Genomic DNA, 17,975 nt, shown 5'->3' with positions numbered 1-17,975 from the left:
TGGCCGAGAAGGGGTGTGTCCCAGGTACATACTGGATATTCTCGTTGGTTGAGGATAGGTGAGATGTAAGAAGAGGGGGCGGGACCGTCTGAGCGGCATGGCAACAACACGCTTATAAAGGCAGAGGTCGTCCCAGCAGGTGACAGTCCAGTTCAGCTCACTTGTTATACTTCAGTGAACCAAGGCACCGTCAGGCTGCACCCTCACATAATAACAATGCTCAGCCTCATCAGATTACCACGTGTTTTCACCATCAACCAAGTGCCCAAAGTAAGTTCTCTTCTTATTCGCTACATCTGTATGCTGACATTTAAACATGCTGACTCTGAGAGGTGAATCGATAGCGAAATATGGATAGATAGCGGCTAGATAATGGAAAGAAATGTTCTCAAAGCACGTTGATATGGCTATAATAATGTTGTTGATAATATAATATTTGGGATATTTATTTCATAGAGAGTAATAAGAATAAGAATGAATAAATAGAGAGAAATACAAAAATAAATCAAATCTGGAGGGAATAAGAAGAAGGGGAGGTCGAGGGCAAGGGGGGAAAGGTGATCCATCAAAGAAAACACATGATCTACATATTTACACTTAGTACCTGAGATAAGACGTAAAGCAGCAGATGTATACTGACTGTACTTGAGGACGTTAGTTAAGGCAGTGGTTCTCAACCTGTGGGTCGGGACCCCCAGGGTGGTCCCCATTATTTTGGGGGATACCCAGATGATTAACTTAATGTGCAACATTGTTTTCTCACTCAACAGTAAACAAACCAACTCAAGGTTTAAGTGTAGAGAGGGTATCTGCACATTTCTAAAGTGACAATTTAAGGACATTTTAACACCTCCAAAATGACAAATTAAACATTTGTCAAATTGTTAAATATTATGTAAGCAGAAATTGTGAGAATAGCCGATCTACATGCATGTAGATTTGCTATTTTCACAATAGAACCGTGTTACACAAAATGTAATGCCTCAACAGTTACTCTTAGTGCTCGTCAGGGTGGGGGGTCCCCAGTTAAAATATTATTATTTTGGGGGTCGCTGGCTGAAAAGGTTGAGAACCACTAGGTTCAGGTGCTAGAAAAGAAAAGAAAAAAGAAAAAAACAAAAAGTCCAAAATCAGTGCGTTGACCGTTGTGAGAACCTAACAGCGTGTTTTCTCGGGTCAGGTGTTCCATGAGGACAGCATCATCTCTGGCTACCGCCACCCCTGCAGCTCAGCCACAGACTGCATCCTCAGCCTCTTCCAGATGACCAACGAGACGCTCAACATCTGGACACACTTTCTGCCTACCTGGTCAGTCAGTCTGTCACAATTTAAATGTGTCATACCTGCTCAGTCAGTCTGTCACAAAGTTAAATGTTTCATACCTGGTCAGTCAGTCTGTCACAAGTTAAATGTTTCATACCTGGTCAGTCAGTCTGTCACAAGTTAAATGTTTCATACCTGGTCAGTCAGTCTGTCACAAGTTAAATGTTTCATACCTGCTCAGTCAGTCTGTCACAAAGTGAAATGTCTTATCATTAGGGATGGGTATCGTCTGCGATACTTTTAATGGTATCGATTGCATGACGTCGATACTATCGGGTATCGGTTCACGTAAAAACGAACAATACCTCGTTTCGATACTCACCCCTGGCCGGTCGCATCTTAACAGAGTTTAACTGAGAGTTTAATGACTGCTTTAGTAGGCTACACTCGTTACTGTGGAAAATAGCCGACAATAGCCTATAATGTTTATTATGACGATTATCCAACGTCTATACTCTCCGCTCCGCCACACTGTGTGATCATCATCATCACCTATGCTCTACCGCAGCAGCGGTAGAGAAGTTAAACTTAAATAAAAAGTATCGAAAATGGTATCGAAAAGGGTATTGTATCGATTCCCAGGTATCAAAAAAGGTATCGTATCGATTCAAAGGTGAACGATACCCATCCCTACTTATCATCAGTCTGTTACAAAGTTAGCCTAAATGTTTCATAATTACCATTGCCGACGAGTGGAAGCCTTGTATGCCCAAAACGATTAGCCTACTTTTCAGAAAATGGAGGAGAAAAAGAACATGTGTTCCAAAGGATATTTAGGCACACGCTCTTGTTGGTACTGTTCAATGGTTCAATATATACATGTACAGTATACAGCAGGGGTCGGTAACCTTTTTGACATGAAGTGCCATGTTTTCATTTTCTTGATAGTCAGTGTGCCATAACACATCAAAATATCATATTTCCAGTTGATTTGGACAGGCTGCAAAATACAACCTTTATTTTTGTCATTCCTCTTTAGAAATACTGTATATTATTTTACATTAGGATGTAGGCTTAATGATCATTAGACTCAAGCAATAACCCACTCTCCCAGACTGTCTCCCAGACTAGTCAGTCTCTCCCCAATCAAAGCTATAAGCTTGAATGAATGTAGAATGATATGCAGGCAGTAAGTTCCATATACCGGTAGATGTGTGGGCTCTCTCACACTTCTGCCAGTGTGCCAGTGATCTTCCATTGTGCCAATGTTGGCACCCATGCCTAAGGTTGCCCAACCCTGGTATACAGTATGTGTTTTTCTTTTTCCCCCAAAGAATAGCAGAGGTGTTGCGAAACGATGCAAGCTTGTAGATCATCTATTTTTGCTACTTTTGTGTGACACTGACTGGTATGACGAAGTAGGACATTAATGGACATGAAACATAAAAAGTTGAAATGTGGAGATGCAAGGCTTCTTCTGCATGTTTCTCAGTGTTTCCGTAATTGCTTGAGCATGGAGAATGAATGATACCTAGTCTTCTGCAGTCCATCATCCACGTGACATTGTGAGTCCCCTGCCTTTGTTTGTTAACGCAAGAGGAATTGGCTTTTTCAGTGTTAATGTGATTACCTCATCTCAGTGCCTTAACTTTTTAAAGAAGTTGTTAGAATAATATTTGCTAGATGAGCTGCTGATGCGATACAATGCAATGCGAGTGTGGTCGGTCTAGACCAGTGGTTCTCAAAGTGGATACCAGGGACTTTGTGGGTTCCTTTAGGGCAGGGTTCCCCAATTAGTTTTCCCCAAGGGCCGAATTATGTCTAGAGTACCAAGCCAAGGGCCACAGCATTGCAGGGGGCGACGGCGGCGTTCCCGCTACTCCAGCGACAGTTCAGATATCGTCGTTGTCGGGTGAAAATCTTGTATGTCCAAAACCTTTCGTTTTGAATTCGTAATTTTTTTAATTATTTAAACTAGTGAAAACAGCCGATCTACAAGCGCTGTGTGGTTGTAGATCTACGGTTTTCACTACTTTTGTGAGACGGCCTTGTATGATTTGCAAAAGAACGTACAAATTTGGAGATACAAGATTTCCACCCGACGACGACGACGATATACTAGTGTTGTTGCTGCTCTTATACCACCATTATTACTGGGGGGTTGGTGTGGGCCAGACAGTAGCCCCCGTGGGCCGCAAATGGCCCGCAAATGGCCCGCGGGCCGCCTATTGGGGAAACCTGCTTTAGGGGGTCTAAATTGACCCATGCAAGTCTGTACTTAAGAGCAGACCTTGAACTGTAAAAGTTTGAGAAACACTAGTCTAGCCAACACCAGCTCAGGACCCTCCACACCCTCCTGTCTAGCATCAGGGTCTTGGGCTCTGCAGTGTTGTTAGCTCCGCTGTCACACCGCATGGCATCTGCGTAGGTGGTGTGCTTCTTGCCTTTCCTGGCTTTGCCCTGGGTTGGCTCCCACAGTGTCAGTTTGCTTGCCACTAGTCCGACGCAGTGTCCTGCCAGCCTCATCCTTCTCTCTCTGACCTTGTCTGTGACCCATGGTAGGTCCCAGTGGAGGACCACATTTCTGATGAGTCCGTCCATATGTGACATTCGTAGCATTCTTGTGTAGATTCCATCCAGGGCCCTTTCCTGTTGTGCTGTGAGCTGATGAATTGGATTCTCATGTTATCTGCTGTGATTCAAGAAGGCCTATAGTTCTCAGTAGCAGGGGTCATCAATATGTCCGTACATGGACAAATGGACAAGTCTCCAGGTTTTCTCCAGAATATGTATGACAATGACACTGATTTATTATGACACTATGGGCCCTATTTTCATCCATGCCTTCCCACTTATCGCTAAACTTCTTCGCCTTTTTTTTACTATTTTGAGAATCATTTTTAAATAGTTCATATAGCTGATCTACAAGCTCACAACATGTCGATGTTGATCGGCTATATAGATTTTAAAAGGTTTTTCAAAATAGTAAAAAACTTGTTCAAACGTTTTATTTGTAAGGACCCCATAACTCTGCGAGTGTACAAATGGAACCAAATGGACCCATGAAGTCGCATTACAAGTGTGTGGGGGGCTGGGGGAGAGGGTAGGTGACAACAACAACTTTATTAGGAAAAAGAAGATTGGAAAGTGCGATAACAGATAAAAGCAATAAAACACTAAAAACAAGAGTTCACACAAAGTCAACTGGGAAAGGCAATTGCAAACAGGTGGGTTTTCAGGGTGGTTTTGAAGGTAGGGAGGGGAGGCAACACTCTGATGTGTTTGGTTCCATTTGAACACTCTCAGAGTTACAGACCTGTAGGGCTAGCTCTTTGTGTTTCTGGTAATATCATTGTCTGCATTTTGTATGTCTGTGGAAAATCTATTTTATACAAATGAAATCAAGTTTCTCCCACATGACACATCATTTGGGAGAAACATGAAAAGTTCGCATAATTAGGGTTCAGATTCCTCTGCACTTGCGTAAGTTCTTTATACTGGCATTTCTCTGGCATGTGAATAAACCAGTTTCTCATGTCCAAGCCACCCTTGCATAATAATAAGTCACCCCTGCGAAACAATGAAACACGTGCAGACCGGTCTGCACACCAAAAAAAGCAGTTACTGTAGGTCTTCAAACAATCTTGGGCTAATATACTTCAACCTGCAGTTATATTACTTTGCGTCAACAAATCTGATCTAATATACTGTATATACAGTACATTTCTTATAATGGACTAAATTGACTAGTCTACTTAGCCACTTAAGCCCTATTTTATAGTTCATTGTACCAGGTTTTTGCACAAAATGTGCATTGTATCATTATAATTTGACCAACCTTTAGGACACTTTCATTGTTTGTTTGGAACGACAGCACAACAACACCCAGGGTGACTAATTCTTTAGATCTCCTAGATTCTCCTTGTTCTCACTGGTCTCCTGTGTGCAGCTAAGCCCTCAGGCATAATAGCTCTCTAGTATTACATTTAACCGTTGGTTACAGGTCAGTACCTCGGCCCGGGGTCAGGGATCCTAGAGGAACTTGGCTAAAACAATACATAGTTACAGACACAACAATAAAAGCATTTCAACCAGTTTACGTTTACGTAAGGTGGCGATCATTTGTCATCAGATTTAGACCATGGACAGTGATTGAGACAAAGAAAGAAAGAAAGAAAGGAAGAAAGGAAGAAAGAAAGAAAGAAAGAAAGAAAGAAAGAAAGAATGAATGAATTTCTTGGGGTGTGGGCACGCACGCGCGTGCGTGCGTGCGTGCGTGCGTGCGTGCGTGCGTGCGTGCGCGTGTGTGTGTGTGTGTGTGTGCGTGCACGCGCACGTGTGTGTCTAGAGAGAACAAACAATTAGAATACACCCATCGTAGCATGAATTCCATGAATGCATGTTTCATTGTGATCTGCTGCCGTAGACATGTACTGTATGTACAGTACCTTCTTTAAGAAAGACTGCATTCTTACTGTTTGTTTCTGAGAATGGGGAGTGTGTTAGTGGTTAGTTAGTGGTCCCACCAGTCCTCCCCACTGAGATGATACTTGTTTTGACTGTATGGTCCAGGGAGGGTGAGTATCGTGTGTGTGTGTGTGTGTGTGTGTGTGTGTGTGTGTGTGTGTGTGTGTACATGAGTATCAAGCTGTGTGTGTGTGTGTGTGTGTGTGTGTGTGTGTGTGTGTGTGTGTGTGTGTGTTGTGTGTGTGTGTGTCCTGGGACCTGGTGTGGAATTGTATGCCTGCAGTCAGACGCTAATGAGCTGGTCTCTGCTTAACACTCTCCAATGTGTTGCCTCAATTAGTCAACTCAGTGCTATGATGGGGAAACTCACACATAGCGTTGATTTGTTAATGAAGCGCACTGAGATATGGAAACAGTGTCCAAATAGGCCTACGGCACACACCCGACAGTCCTGATATGAGCTACCTGATAAGAACTGATACATGTATATGAACAAAATGCAAAACATTGCATCCTACAACCCTGGTGATGATTTAACTCTTAACTCGTATCCTTACAGCCACTTTTACACTCTAATAAGACTTAAACTACGGTAATAACCAGCATTGCGTACATATTGTTTTGCTTGTGCATCGTGTTCTCTCCTCCTGATCCTAACTCCTCCTGTAACTGCAACGTCGAGAGCTTGCACAAAAATCACCCACTCTTACACCCGTAATCGTTTGATGCGACAATTACGTTAATTCTGATTATGCTTGTGTTATACTTGCACCTGTTGTGAGCATTGCGTTCAACTGCATGTGTAAAATGTGATCAGTAGTACACTGTACACAGTCAGACCTCTGCTACGGTGCCGATTTAATTTGATGGTGCATGTAACCAGTTAGTTCTTCCCATGGGTCCACCATGATACAAATGTTATAGACCTTAAAATGGGAAGCATCTCGGCTCTCTAAATAAAGAAAAAGCTCTATAAAATGTGTCAATTTTGTCGAGCGGAAACCTTGTATCTCCAAGTTTCAAATGTGTAAGTTCGTAAAGTAAAGCCGTGCTTCATCATACAAGGCCGTCGCACAAAAGTAGTGAAAACAACAACTTGTGTGCTTGTAGATCGGCTGTAGATCGGCTGCTTTCACTAGTTTAAATAATTTTTAAAATGATACGGCCACTACACGGCGAACATTTGTAACTCAAATTTTGCTTCCGGGGGGGGGGTCCCTGGAACTAAATATTTTGAGATGGGGGTCCGTGGCCAAATTCATATCATTTTGGGGGTCCTTCGCATGAAAAGGTTTGAGCATCACTGACATGGAAACATGGGTTTCTTGCACACATTTTCACAATTTAAAAAAAATAGCAGATCTACAAGCTCGCAGCGCAGCACTCGGTGCCGCGCTGTGAGCTTGTATATCTGCTATTTTTCAATAGCTAACATTCATGGGGGGCCCGCAGTGAATCCTTGTACCCAGGGCCCAGAATTTGGTGTGACGCCCCTGCATGATGTACAAACATGGTGCCATTGTTATTGTTTTGGTAATGCTTGATGTGATGCTTTAATAACTTTTCCTCCTGTCTCTGTTAAGGCTTGGCTTACCGTTCCTACAATACAACCAGTACATCGTGAAAAGGTAAAGGCAACATCATTTACTGTTCTGTTCTTTTCAATTTGCCACGTTCCAACATTGCTTCTCACGTTTGCTTGAAATTAGTTTTATTACTACGAAATGTTGTAGAAAAAGGATACAATATATTCTCACAATTTTCACTGAGCAACACAAAACAATATGCAAAAATAATGAACCCATTATCTTCAGAAAGTGATATGTGATTGCACATAAAACATATATCTTGTATTTCATAAAAGAAAGATTTACTCTTTGTAGCGTCCAATTGAGCAACTTGCTTTTCAGTGGAATGGGTGTTACCCAGCCTTGAACAAAGAGACCCACCCTAAAACATAACTTTAAGGTGGTTTCAGCTGGGTCATACATAGTATAAGGACTGAGACAGAGAACTCTATATATTTAATATACAGTAGCATATTATGAACTATCAGTTGGAAATCAAATGAACTCTAAATCATGTTTCATTCAAATCTGGTTTAGCTAATCTGTTGACAATGATAATACAAGTGTCTGTGTTTGAAAAGGTTGTGCGTCAGAGAGATTCCTAGAGCTGGTTGTTTGATAATTTCATCTTGTTATGAGAATGATAAGAATGAGACAGATTTAGGCTTAGTCTGTCACATGGAAGATGTGAGACAATTGGCCACACATTTATAATAGATCCATATTTCTGCATTTTCCCAGAGTATGGTGCTGCACAAATAATAAACTATAAAAGAACTTTATCCATGTTTAACAAAACCAATTTTGGCACACAAAATGTATATTTAACATGTCACACAGAGGTCTTTTAAATGTGGTTGTGATTAGCAATAGCATTCTGAACGTACTTTTTTAAATGTGACCAAAAAAGTCGCACCCAACCTTTCACTACAGTGCAGTCTTGCCATTCCTAAATCAGCTCAAAACTAAAATGCTAGCATTACAAAATTAGTTTGTGTCACTGGTGATGCCAGATACTCAATTATTAACCAGTATTGTTTTTTGTTTGTTTTGTTTGTGTCTTGTTTCTTTTATTAAATTCTACAATAAGATGCTTTTACAAGCAGAAATTACACATTTTTATCTCATCTGTTTTTGTTCTATTTGTTGTTTTTGTTTGCCTTTTTTCTCCACTGTGGATTGTAATAGTCCCTTTTCTTATTTAACAGAACCCCAGAGTCCCGTCCAAAGTTTGGAAAGGCTCTCCGTGTTGTGGCCTTTGCTTACCCCTACCTGTTTGACAGCATTCCTCTATTCTATAGGGTAAGAAAGACCACCACTACCATACACTTCCTCTATTCTATAGGGTAATGAAAGACCACCACTACCATACACTTCCTCTATTCTATAGGGTAAGAAAGACCACCACTACCATACACTTCACACACCTAAACCGTCTCTGCCGGCTTGTGGTGGACATTTTTGTAAAAAATAGATTTTGAGCAGGCAATAATATTACCAGTAACACATAAAGATATAGCCTTGAATGACCATAACAAGTATGTAACTCTTTAGTTATGGGGGTTCTTGCAAATCAGTGTTGTTTTTTGACAGCAAATTTTGATTTTAGTCAATTTTTTTTTTAAGAAAATGTCTTTTAGTTTTAGTCATGATTTAGTCACCTGAAAAGTATTGGTTTTAGTCTAATTTTAGTCGACTAAATATCATACGATTTTAGTCGACTAAATCTACAGTGGATTTAGTCAACTGAAATGTATTTTGGCAGGCCTTGATGGCATCGTACTGATTTTACACTTGGTTGCGTGCTGAAAATAGCCGATCGCAGCGCGATGCGTTGTGAGCTTTTAGATCTGCTATTTTCAGCATGCAAAACCTGAGAGCAACCAAATATAAAATGGCTCTCTTCTCCACTAGTCCCTCCCTAACGTTTTAGTCTAGTTTTTATTTTGTTGACAAAATTGTCAATATATTTAGTCTTAGTTTTAGTCATCACAGCTTAGTTTTTATTTAGTTTTTATTTAGTTTTCGTCAGTGAAAAGAACGCAGTCGACAAACATTTTTAGTCATAGTTTTAGTCGACGAAATCAACACTGTTGCAAATAAAAAGTTTGAGAACCACTAGTACTAGCGGACTCATAATGTGCCATAGAGACGTAGTAAATCAGTGTCATCATACATCTTCCGAAGAAAACCTGCAGACTGACATTCAGCAATTTGGTATGATGGTCAAAATAAGAACATTATAATGGTGTGTAAAACAGAAAATCTAAGATTTGCCACAGACAAGGCCTAGTCTTTGATACATGTGTAAGTGTACAGACATAATATTGACCCCTTGCACATTATAACTAGAAACGAGTGCTCGGTGGAGACCCAAATCTCTTCCAGGAGACATGCCCCTTCCCCCTACACACTGTTGTGTCTGTCCATTCCGATTACATTATTTTGGCGTTATATGCACCTGTGTATGAAAAGGCACAGGGCAAGGGTGGGTGGGCTATGATACTATACAGCAGGGTTCCCCAATAGGCGGCCCGCCGGGGACTACTGTCTGGCCCCCACCAACCCCAGTAATAATGGTGGTATAAGAGCAGCAACAACACCAGTATATCGTCGTTGTCGGGTGGAAACCTCGTATCTCCAAATTTGTATGTTCTTTCGCAAAGTAAAGCCCTGCTTCATCATACATGGCCGTCGCACAAAAGTAGTGAAAACAGCAGATCTACAAGCACACAACGCCTTGTGGTGCGAGGCGTTGTGTGCTTGTAGATCGGCTGTTTTCACTAGTTTAAATAATTTAATAAATGATAAATCAAAATGAACGGTTTTGGACATACAAGATTTTCACCCGACAGTGACGATATCTGAACTGTCGCTGGAGTAGCGGGAACGCCGGCGTCGCCCCCTGCAATGGTGTGGCCCTCGGCTTGGTACCCTAGACATAATTCGGCCCTTGGGGAAAACTAATTGGGGAACCCTGCTATACAGGATGCCGATCATCAATTCCCAGTGTTAATTTTGACAGCAAATGTTGATTCGGTTTTAGTCATACTGTAGTCTTTTGAATACAATTAATTTTTATAATATTTTAATCTAAAATGTTTCAGTTTTAGTCAACTAAATATCATGACTTACGGTCCTTTGGTTCCGCATTGGTCCTGTTCTTCTACCGTACCGAGAACAACGAATATCACTTACACACCTTTAAAATACTAACATTCTCATGATATACATAAACATAATACATCACTGGTGTTGATGGTGAATTGGTGATGCAACTGTTTCATAACATGTCTCTGTTGTGATTGTTTTGACAGGTCTTCCTGTGTGTGGGTGACGGCTGCACAGATAATGATAGTAACATGCAGCATTACTACCACATCTCCCTGGCTTTCCTCACAAGCTTTCTGTTTGCCACTCACCTCCCCGAGCGGCTGGCCCCTGGTAGCTTTGACTACATAGGTAAGGGACAACTATTATTACACAATTGCAATGGTAAAGTAAGTACATTTACTCAAGTACGGTACTTAAGTAAAATTATTAGCTATTTTTTACTTTACTATTTCCAATTTTCAGTACTTTTACTCCACTAACAGCCCTATATACGGTACATTTCGGCCATTTGAAAATAGCCGATCTACAAGCTGTATTTCTATACATGAAATCTTGTGAAATGGGACATTCTGCATAATGAGTAGGCTACTTTGTCTTTCTACTTTTTGTACGTTAAGTAAATTTTTATGCCAATACTTTTGTACATTTTTAATTCCTGACTTTTATTTGTAACAGAGTAGGCTATTTTTACATTGTAGTATTGATACTTTTACTTAAGTACATTTGAGTACTTTTTCCACCACTGCAAAATAGTATACAGAGTTTTATTTTATTTTATAAACTTAAATTAGTATTAGGTCTAGACTTAGAGGCTATATATTATGGAAGGATAATACAAATGAACTAATTCCTTTCGTGAGTAAAGATTTACTATATTGTGAAGACGCATTCAGCGATCATTTACTTTTACATTACTTATTGCAGGTCACAGTTCACCCACTTAATTTATGACAATACTTTCTTCATCCTAACCAGTGTTAAAGTTGTACTATGTAACTTTTTTTATAAAACAAATCTTAAAATTCTCCTAACTATTAAATCACAAAAGTTTTAGAAGATCCGCGCCGTGAATTTCAGCCTGTAAAGCCTTCTCTATATGTAAACTGAGATCCTTGCCGTGGACCGGATCTCGCGCCAAAATTGCGTCATCACACTACCGGCCAATCACAGCGAGGGTTATACAACTGCCGGCCAATCACAGCGCATCTTGAAGTGGGGTCGCTATGGCAGCCATATTTGTTGTCGCCCGTTTGTACCATCCCTTCTCTAGGTAATTTCGCCTACCAGGCAGGGTGAAGGAGTCCGTATCTCTGGAATTACTGAACGCACAGGAACAAGGGACCCCTTAAAAGATAGATCTCAGCGAGGTGGAGGCAGACGCGGGGGTCTGAAGGTACGAAAAACGGACGAAAGACGCGGACGCGACCGCGGTTTGCTATAGGGCTAATGACCACTAGTTGGGCAACTTACACAGTATGGCTTTAACTATAAACCAACAGTAAATTAAAACTTAACAGGGACACTTCTTGGTCTTCCCTTCCACTGTGTATTATGTTGAGTAAGGATACAGGTAAGTTGGGCAATAGGGACATCTGGGCACCTCAATGTAAAATTATAGAATGTGAACATGCAATCATGATGGGGCATGAACAACTTATTGTTTATGCCCCAAAATGACTTGGTTAGGTTTTGTAGCAATTTGTATCAATTGTAGACAATATTAGACATTAATTGTCAAATTGTTAAGCATGTAATGATCATGTTAGACACTTTTGGTGCAACAGAGTCTGTTGGGTCTGTTGAACCACCAAAAGTTTAATATAGTTCAACTTGAGACTTCTGATATTAAAATGAATTATTCCAAGAACTTTTCTAGTCTTAAAACCGACTTTAGTGAGTGGAGAGTCAGAGTTTGGGATAGGAAAACTGCTAGAAGACTGAGGAGATATAATGTGATTAGTGACAACAGCAGTGCGATCATTATTATGTAAGTGATGTGAAGGAATTCTATTTGATAATGACAGGTATTTGATGTGAGACAGAGACAGAAGGATCAGCAATAAATGTATCTGTCCACAAGGGGGCAGAGATGAGACACGAAGCGGCAGGATCCACAAAATTATAGGATTAGCAGTGGAAGGTGTCTCTCGTTGTCTGATTTGGAACATGCCGCGATACATATCATGGTTTATAACACATGGGTGTTATTACAGTTGATAAAGCTTTTAATTTTGTATTCCTGTCCTGTGTGTGGGTGATAAAAAAAAAAAAAAAAAAAAACTTTAGTGGTTGAGGTGTTTGAGCAGTGAGTGCATCTACCACATGGGTGGATGCCACACAACTCTTCCCTCAGCCAGTTGGAGCTGGTACCTGGTGATCTATAAAGTGATGTAACCACAGAGTCTCTAATGTTCCTTCCTCTCGTAAAGCAAAACCTTGGTGGTGACATAGCTATATTTTTCAAATGAGGATCACATTTCAAAATATTCCAATGTTTGGTAATGATATTTTTAATAGCTTGGGATCAAGACTATTGTACCTTTTTTTGGGGGGGGGGGGGATGTGTGTTGTTAATATACTGCCTGAACTCAACCAGTTCGCCTTCTGAACCAACAAATACCATATGTCGTCAATGTATCGTTTCCAAAAAATCACCTTATTTAGGAGGGAGGAGGCAGTCCTGTTCTGAATGAACTTGGATTCCCAGTGACCCATGAATAAGTTTGCATAATTGGGTGCAAAGGTTGAACCCATGGCCATGCCTTGGGTCTGGATGTAAAACTTGTTATCAAACTTGAAATAATTTGATTTCAAAATGAAATTTGTCATACAATAGAAAGAAAGACATACATTTACTGTAGTAAATGTACGGTATGTACCTTGTAACGTTTGCCCCCAGACAGGGTCCAAACTCCAGCAGCATTGCCTGGCCTTCTCTCCCATCCTCCCCAGCGAGCTGTCTGAGCTGTGCGTCAGTTACCGTGGCAACAAGATGGACTGTCTACGAAGGAGAGACGAGGTCTGTGTCATCCTGAGGGAACCCACGGCAAAACACTGCCCCCTGGAGGTGGTCCTGGAAACTACAGGCACCAGAATCCCTCTCATAGCAGGTAACCAAACAAGGTTCAAGGTTGTACTTCATTGTTACGTCTTTTGTACAGGTACATAAGAGTAAAATCTGTTTTTGTTTGGCATCCTTCAGTACAATGCAGTCGTATATCAAAAAACAATATAATAACAGCAAACCACATCTAAAAATAATAATAATAATAATCTAAAAAGGAGTGCTAAAGGCAAAAAGAGCAACAGGAAAAGAAAAGAGCATCCTCAGATGTACATGTGCAAAAAGTTTGGCATATTCTATACGCCAACAGCATATTTTTCCAGTAGTTGCTTACTGTACTTACTTAACTTTTGTAGACATCTTCACAGAGTGTTCTATGTGCAACAGATTAATATATTCAACTTCACAGTATGCATTTATGTACAGTAGGTGCAATTCAACTTCACAAGGAGGGAACGTAAGGGGTATGTACAGTAGGTGCAATTCAACTTCACAAGGAGGGAACGTAAGGGGTTGGGGGCTGGGTGGGGGGGGGGGGGGGGGGGTGCTAGCGATTCTTTTTTCCCTGGATCTTTCTCGTTTTTGACAGTTCGTTCATGTGCCTGACTGTTCGTGGAAAGAAGCTCTTTTGCAGTCTGTTGCTGGTAGCTTTGAGACTGCGTAGACGTTTTCCCTCACCCTTTTAACTTTGGCCTATTATAGAGTCACCACTAGGCCAAAAGAAACCTACCTGACCTGCCGGAGTCCTGTTCGGAAGAACACTGCTTCTAGTTTTTCTTTGATATTCTTCTTTGCTTTCCCTTGATGCCTTTTTGCTTTCCTGCTTTTTATGCCTTGGACACTTTATCGCTGCTTGCAGCTATATTGTTACTTGTTTTTATCATTACTCACTCAACGTCTACACTACACTACTAATATTACAGCACTACTCTCACTAAAACATCTGTAGAGTTTACATAGTTTGGAATATATTCATAACACTTTTGCCTATCAATTGATGACACCTTGGTGGACAATTTCTCAATTCACTATATATGTTTTCAATAAGGTCTTGAGGCTCATTCACTATTCAGAATGCACATTTTCCATAGGCGGAGGTCTTTTTCAATCATCTTTTGATCCTTTTCCCAGGTAAGTGATCACAGCAGGACAATTTGGTAAGAGAAATGTGATGTTTTACACTGCATTTGTAAATTCTCAGGGGTTAGCTGACATTTGGTGGGTCAAGAGTAGCCACAATCATTGTAGTTTTGTGTCCACAACGGTTCCAATTTGGGCATACATTTTAGGCGGACTCATGGGGTTCAAGAGGTTAAAAGTAAAACATGGATAATCGGCCTAGCTGTTTCCTTGTTTTTGTCACTTTAGATTTGGAGAGAGAGAGAGAGAGAGAGAGAGAGAGAGAGAGAGAGAGAGAGAGAGAGAGAGAGCCTATAACCTATAATGTTATGATTATAGGTTACAGTTCTCTGACCCTCATCCACCAAGAGCAACTAAAAAGTGCACGATCAGTAATGTATCAACCACGGCAGGAATTTCATGGAGGCCATGAAGGCCATGGCCGCCGTTGCCCCTTAGTTTGGCCTTGTGCCCCCCAAACCAATGACCTGAGGCCACAGTGGCCTTAATGCCCTAAAGCTGACTGTATCATTTAATCCTCTGTCTCTTTCTTGTCATGTAGACACCAGTGTCTTTTGTTGAGATTCTGAAGTCTTAACACCCCCGAGTCCCCATCTTAAACCAATCCAGTATCTTTGATGGTGAGCATGGATCAGATTGAAAATACCATCATTTATCTATTTCACCGCAGATTATCATCCCTAAACCTTAAATTCAACAAATTCTTTCAATGGACTAAAATCTTGTTCTATTTGATAGCCTTCCTGCCCTGGTATTTGGCCTTTGTGCCAGAGGCACAAAGGAGGCCAAGTGGCCTTGCCTCTAAAATGTCCAAATTCCAGGCCTGGTATCAACGTCTGCGATGCGATGCGAGAGTGTGGTCTAGACTCTAGCCAACACCAGCTTGGGACTCCTGGAACCCTCCACACTCTCCTACCTAACACCAGGGTCTTGAGCTCTACACTACAGTGTTGTTAGCTGAGCTACTGCGCCGCAGTGCATGTACACTACAAGGTGGTGCGCTTCTTGCCTTTCCTGGCTTAGCAACGTCTAATCAGAAACTATTTGGTGCTTCTGTGGGCTACAAATTCCAGGTAAACATCAAACATGGTACCAAACATACCAAACTGTTTTTTAAAACACTGCTGCCCCACAGTGTGCATTTAATGTTAAGGTTAAAAAAAAAAGAAACGAAAACAAAACAAAAATGACTTGTAATGTCTCACTGATTATCGAAATAAAACTATTCATTCATTCATTCATTCATTCATTCATTCATTCAATGTACTAAAGTAGTGGACAGGGCTGGTTTCCCATGTCATCACAAAGTCATGCTACCAGCAAGGACCTGTCGAGTAAAAGAAGCCATGCAACACTATATGTTGTCAAAAAGTGATTCAGGATGCTCTGTCTAGATAGAATGATCTTTCTTACTTGAATTGGAAGCCTGATTGTTTGTGAATTTTACATATTATGATTTATTATGATTGTGTCTGCACACTCATGGCAAGGATGAGTTAAATTATGTTTTCTCATGCCAATAAAGCTCTTTGAATATTAGTATTATTATTATTTACTTTACTATTTCCAATTTTCAATATGTTTACTTCAACTCCATTGCATCTTAGAGGCTAATATTGTACTTTTACTCCACTACAATTATTTTAAAACTTGAGTTAGGCTACTTTACTGTAGACGTTGATAATTATTACAAAACATACATTAACCACTTCAACCCTATATTCCAGCCATTTAAAAATAGCCAATCTACAAGTTCGCAATGCGTTGCAATGTCTCCTACGGATGCATTTTCTCTATGTTCAGCAGTATACATGCATATTGAAATGTATGGTTATGCTTATAACATGAATTCACAGTCACACATAAGTAAAATGTACCAATAAAGTGTCACAAACAGAGAAGCATGCTTTGGTAATTTATTTGAACATTCACCTGAGCCCTGCCACGAGGGCTCAGCACTTTTTTTTTATTAAATCATCAGAGTTAGTAAAAAAGAGACAGTATATATTAGTAGTTATAGGTTTCTACATTATTACAGATCATTGCTCAAATATAATGTATGCGTTATGTCAAATGTCACTCAGGTTCATTGCCCAGTCAAATAGGGTTCACATCTTGAGGAAGACCCTCTATATCAGGGGCCTTCTTGTTTTTTTTTTGGGTTTCTTTTTCCTTCTTCTTGCATCATCTCCTATAGAGCCTATAGAGATGAAGCAGGGACTCCCACTACACATTGTATAAAATTATGTTTCAGATGATTCCCCCCCCACCATGCTTTTCAAAAATATATATTTTGTATAAATATTGGTCCATAATACGGTTTTATAAGGTTTTAGTCTAAACAACCACTCGGATATTTAAATTTCATGATCTGTCTGTCTCTAATTCCAAGCCATTTCAGATGCAATACCAAAATGCTCTTTGTTGGCGACGGGGCACTGTCTTTGGGCTAAAATGTTAACGATACAGAGAAGATTAGCACGGTACCACGATGAGAACCATGTAGAGTCAATCCATTCAAGCCAATTTTAGTACCACTTTATCTCATGGTTCCACCCACATCATAAAAACAGTTTGGGAACGACTGGTCTATAGTATACAGAAGAACACACAGTCTAACCAAAAAAAAAAGAAAAAAAAAGAAACTTTTGCATCTGCAATCTTCCCATCACCTTGATTAATGGGTTATAAGTGGTTATAAATTGGTTCAATATATCTGTTTCGACATAATATATTGAACATTAACCAAACATATTATGTTGGGTTAATTGCCCAGCGGCCCTATAGTGCGGAGGCAACACTAGGGGTCCACCAGAAGGGGGCGGTGTAGCTGAAGTCGTTATGCTTGTCAGACACCACACACATTGCTGCCTTAACCTTCAGTAGAGGGCAGCAGCTCATATTTCACCCTTGTCGTCTTCTGGACCTTGTAGATGGCCACTGCACAGATCATGGCGACCACTGTGAGAAGACATCCCGCGATGAAGACCAGGTTCAGGTTCAGGTTCAGGCTGGTAGCTGAGGGAAACCCACAACAACAACAACAACAACAACACTGTGAGATCATGCGTAATAGAACAACAGTGGGTCAGGACCCATGTGGGTCGCAGACCAATATGTATTGGTTGTGAGTAAATACCCCTTTCGTTCCTACATTTTGTTTATTTCAAAAGATTTTCAAAAAAGTCCCCCCCAAAAATCAAAATTCGTCATATTATGTTTTGTATTTTTATTTTATAAATAATCCCATTTAAAAAACTTTTAAGAAGTAGTGAAAATAGCCGATCTACAAGCTCACAACATGTTACATGGCGACGTGTTGTGAGCTTGTAGATCTTCACTAGTTTGAGTCCCGGGGA

At 40.5% G+C, this 17,975-nt stretch overlaps 1 protein-coding gene across 1 annotated transcript; it reads left to right on the top strand.

Moving 5' to 3' along the window:
* Positions 1-216: 216 nt before the first annotated feature.
* On the top strand, positions 217-17,446 carry LOC308288065 (membrane progestin receptor gamma-A-like; the record flags this gene model as incomplete). The annotated part of the gene is made up of 7 exons (XM_080729408.1): positions 217-270; positions 1,181-1,308; positions 7,314-7,358; positions 8,507-8,600; positions 10,616-10,760; positions 13,316-13,479; positions 17,393-17,446. The coding sequence occupies 7 exons, from the start codon at positions 217-219 to the stop codon at positions 17,444-17,446; spliced, it is 684 nt and encodes a 227-aa protein (XP_080585534.1).
* Between the last annotated feature and the right edge of the window lie 529 nt (positions 17,447-17,975).

The sequence above is a fragment of the Nannobrachium achirus genome, assembly GCF_963921795.1.
Source record: "Nannobrachium achirus genome assembly, chromosome: 7".
Lineage (NCBI taxonomy): Eukaryota > Metazoa > Chordata > Actinopteri > Myctophiformes > Myctophidae > Nannobrachium > Nannobrachium achirus.
This window is presented reverse-complemented; position numbering and strand designations above follow the sequence as displayed.